This window comes from Babylonia areolata, chromosome 18, assembly GCF_041734735.1.
Source record: "Babylonia areolata isolate BAREFJ2019XMU chromosome 18, ASM4173473v1, whole genome shotgun sequence".
In the NCBI taxonomy this organism is placed as follows: domain Eukaryota; kingdom Metazoa; phylum Mollusca; class Gastropoda; order Neogastropoda; family Buccinidae; genus Babylonia; species Babylonia areolata.
The window spans coordinates 37,515,083-37,520,082 of NC_134893.1; the positions used below are offsets into that span (position 1 = coordinate 37,515,083).

Below are 5,000 nucleotides of genomic sequence, written 5' to 3' on the forward strand. Positions count from 1 at the left end.
TGTCTTATTAAACAAATGAAGACTAAAAACAAATGACTGATAAAACGAGAAAGTTTCGAAACAAAACAAACGACGAGGCATCACACAGTTTGAAGGGCAAACATCCCTGACAAATGGCTCTCCCTCCTCCCTCCACCTCCACTCTCCCCTTCCCCCCAAAAAACCCAAACCAAATCAAAACAAAACAATACAAAAGAAAAACAAATGGAAAAAAGAAAAAGAAAACAAAGGGGGAGCACCAAAGGGAAAAGAAAACTAAGGGAGATTACCAGTGCCAGAACGTTGAGGAACTCCCGGGTGTCAAACTGGAGCAGTGTCCTCAGATGTGGGTAAGCTGACTCACCTGCACGACCAAACACACGCTGCGATAACACTGAAACTTACCACCATCATCACTCTCACACACACACACACACACACACACACACACACACACACAACACACACACACAAACACAACACAACACAGCACAATACAACACACCACAACACAACACAAACACAGCACACTCACTGTCAAGGTGGTTGCTGGTGTGCAGACTGGTGATGCAACCAAACAACACACCACAACACAACTTGCAACTACAGAACACAACACACCACTACAGAACACAACACACCACTACAGAACACAACACAACACGACACACCACACCATACTACAACACACCACACCACACCAAAACGCAACACAACACACCACAACACAGCACAGCACAGTACAGTAAAATGCACACTTACTGTCAGGGTGGTAGTTGGTGTGCAGACTAGTGATGCAGCCAAACACCACACAGCACAACAACACACCACAACACAACATGACACACAACAACACAAACACAGCACACTCACTGTTGGGGTGGTTGTTGGTGTGCAGACTGGTGATGCAGCCAAACACCACAACACAACACACCACTGCACAACACAACACACCACACCACACCACACCATACCACACCACAACACGACACACCACTACACAACACAACACAACACACCACACCATACCACACCACAACACGACACACCACTACACAACACAACACACCACACCACACCACACCATACCACACCACAACACGACACACCACTGCACAACACAACACACCACACCACACCACACCATACCACACCACAACACGACACACCACTACACAACACACCACACCACACCACACCATACCACACCACAACACGACACACCACTGCACAACACAACACACCACAACACAACACACCACTGCACAACACACCACACCATACCACACCACAACACAACACACCACACCATACCACACCACAACACGACACACCACTGCACAACACACCACACCACACCACACCATACCACACCACAACACGACACACCACTACACAACACAACACAACACACCACACCATACCACACCACAACACGACACACCACTACACAACACAACACAACACACCACACCATACCACACCACAACACGACACACCACTACACAACACAACACAACACACCACACCACACCACACCATACCACACCACAACACGACACACCACTACACAACACAACACAACACACCACACCACACCATACCACACCACACCATACCACACCACTACACAACACAACACAACACAACACAACACACCATACCACACCACAACACGACACACCACTACACAACACAACACAACACACCACACCACACCACACCATACCACACCACAACACAACACACCACAACACAACACACCACACCACACCACACCATACCACACCACAACACGACACACCACTACACAACACAACACAACACAACACACCACACCATACCACACCACAACACGACACACCACTACACAACACACCACACCACACCACACCATACCACACCACAACACGACACACCACTACACAACACAACACAACACACCACACCATACCACACCACAACACGACACACCACTACACAACACAACACAACACACCACACCATACCACACCACAACACGACACACCACTACACAACACAACACAACACACCACACCATACCACACCACTACACAACACAACACAACACACCACACCATACCACACCACAACACGACACACCACTACACAACACAACACAACACACCACACCATACCACACCACAACACGACACACCACTACACAACACAACACAACACACCACACCACACCACACCACAACACGACACACCACTACACAACACAACACAACACACCACACCATACCACACCACAACACGACACACCACTACACAACACAACACAACACACCACACCACACCACAACACGACACAACACAAACACAGCACACTCACTGTCGGGGTGGTTGTTGGTGTGCAGACTGGTGATGCAGCCAAACACCTCATCCTTCACCTGGGCCACCTGCTCGCTAGGAACGTCCCCCATGGGGTAGGCTCTCCCAGCCAGGCAGCAGCTGCAACATCGTCAACATTCATCATTACTGATACTTACATAGTGCCTACATCCTTCAGTCAGAGACCAAGCTCTAAGTGCTTTAGAAACACTGGAGTTGTTTGCACAACAGGCTACCTGCCTGGGTAGAGCTGATTAAGAACTGCCTTTAAGCGCTCATTATTCATTTCCTGAACCATTCATTCAGGCTTCAGTCAGTGTGTTGTCTGTGTGTGACTGTTTTTAACGCTGCTGCTCAGGCTGGTGTTCATGAGTGGCGTTTTTCATGTTTCCAAACCTTACCAAACACTGATATGGATTAGGGGATGTTAAACGTGCATAACATCTTTTGTATATGTACGCACACAAACAGCCTTGTCCACAAGGAGCCTGGTCTTCTGGAAACCATTTCAATTCCATCCTTCTGTTTCTTATATACATCCACTCCCATCTTCTCCATTGTTACTGATATGAATGGTTGGTCTGATTTTCTCACCTTTTTGTTGTGCTGTAATAATGGATAACTGTATAGCAGTCTATCCAGAAAACTGCTGAAGGGGTTTTACAAAAGACATGATATCATACTGAACACATTACATCAGTCACATATACACACCAAAACATACCCAGCAAACTATACACACACATAAACACACTGTGTACACACATACAAGCATTTGTTCAAATATATACACATACCCACATCCCTTACCTACACATGCACACACAGATGTTTGAAATGTGCTGTTGGAAAGTAAGAGACTAGTTAAGAATTACGCCAAGACTGTGAACTGAAGAAGAAAAGGAAAACAGTAGTGCTACTATTCAGAACAGCGTGCAAGTTCTTGATGGTGCTAAGGACGCAATCACTGAGAACGACTTACCTGATGTACACCAGCAGCTTGTTGCCCAGTCTGATCTGATTATCTGTGGAACAAAACAGACCATAAAAAAAAATAACACAAAACAAACGTACAACACATGAACAACATCATTTGGCAATCAGAGCACTGTTTTTGTCAGAGGATTAAGAATAGTAACATAGAAACAAACATAATTACAAATATCAGTACACAAAATCATAAAAGACAACAGGAATGCAAAACAACCAAAAAATGCAAGCTGGCATATCACATACCAACAATGGTAAGGATGCCCGAGTTTAGAAAAAGAAAAAACATTTTCAAGACTGTCTTGACTGAAAGGTGAAGATACTGTCTGCACTGAAAGGTGGGGATACTATCTATTCTGAAAGGTGGGGACACTACCTGTTTTGAAATGTTGGGATACTACCTGTACCTAAAGGTGGGGACACTACCTGTACTGAAATGTTGGGATACTACCTGTACTGAAAGGTGGGGACATTACCTGTACTGAAATGTTGGGATACTACCTGTACTGAAAGGTGGGGACACTACCTGTACTGAAATGTTGAGATACTACCTGTACTGAAAGGTGGGGACACTACCTGTACTGAAATGTTGGGATACTACCTGTACTGAAAGGTGGGGACACTACCTGTACTGAAATGTTGGGACACTACCTGTACTGAAAGGTGGGGACACTACCTGTACTGAAATGTTGGGATATTACCTGTTCTGAAAGGTGGGGGCACTACCTGTACTGAAATGTTGGGATACTACCTGTACTGAAAGGTGGGGACACTACCTGTACTGAAAGGTGGGGACACTACCTGTACTGAAATGTTGGGACGCTACCTGTACTGAAAGGTGGGGACACTACCTGTACTGAAATGTTGGGACACTACCTGTACTGAAAGGTGGGGACGCTACCTGTACTGAAAGGTGGGGACACTACCTGTACTGAAATGTTGGGATATTACCTGTTCTGAAAGGTGGGGACACTACCTGTACTGAAATGTTGAGATACTACCTGTACTGAAAGGTGGGGACACTACCTGTACTGAAATGTTGGGATACTACCTGTACTGAAAGGTGGGGACACTACCTGTACTGAAATGTTGGGATACTACCTGTACTGAAAGGTGGGGACACTACCTGTACTGAAATGTTGGGACACTACCTGTACCTAAAGGTGGGGACACTACCTGTTTTGAAATGTTAGGATACCACCTGGACTGAAATGTTGGGATACTACCTGTACTGAAATGTTGGGATACTACCTGTACTGAAAGGTGGGGACACTACCTGTACTGAAATGTTGGGATACTACCTGTACTGAAAGGTGGGGACACTACCTGTACTGAAATGTTGGGATACTACCTGTACCTAAAGGTGGGGACACTACCTGTTTTGAAATGTTAGGATACCACCTGGACTGAAATGTTGGGACGCTACCTGTACTGAAAGGTGGGGACACTACCTGTACTGAAATGTTGGGACACTACCTGTACTGAAAGGTGGGGACGCTACCTGTACTGAAAGGTGGGGACACTACCTGTACTGAAATGTTGGGATATTACCTGTTCTGAAAGGTGGGGACACTACCTGTACTGAAATGTTGAGATACTACCTGTACTGAAAGGTGGGGACACTACCTGTACTGAAATGTTGGGATACTACCTGTACTGAAAGGTGGGGACAC

At 45.9% G+C, this 5,000-nt stretch overlaps 1 protein-coding gene across 1 annotated transcript in view; it reads right to left on the reverse strand.

Moving 5' to 3' along the window:
- LOC143292735 (vacuolar protein sorting-associated protein 8 homolog) overlaps window positions 1-5,000 on the reverse strand; it is a 59,122-nt gene that overhangs the window by 28,572 nt on the left and 25,550 nt on the right. Inside the window, 3 exon segments of the mRNA XM_076603273.1 lie at window positions 270-343; window positions 2,339-2,457; window positions 3,320-3,362. Of these exon segments, the coding sequence (XP_076459388.1) occupies window positions 270-343; window positions 2,339-2,457; window positions 3,320-3,362 (236 nt within the window).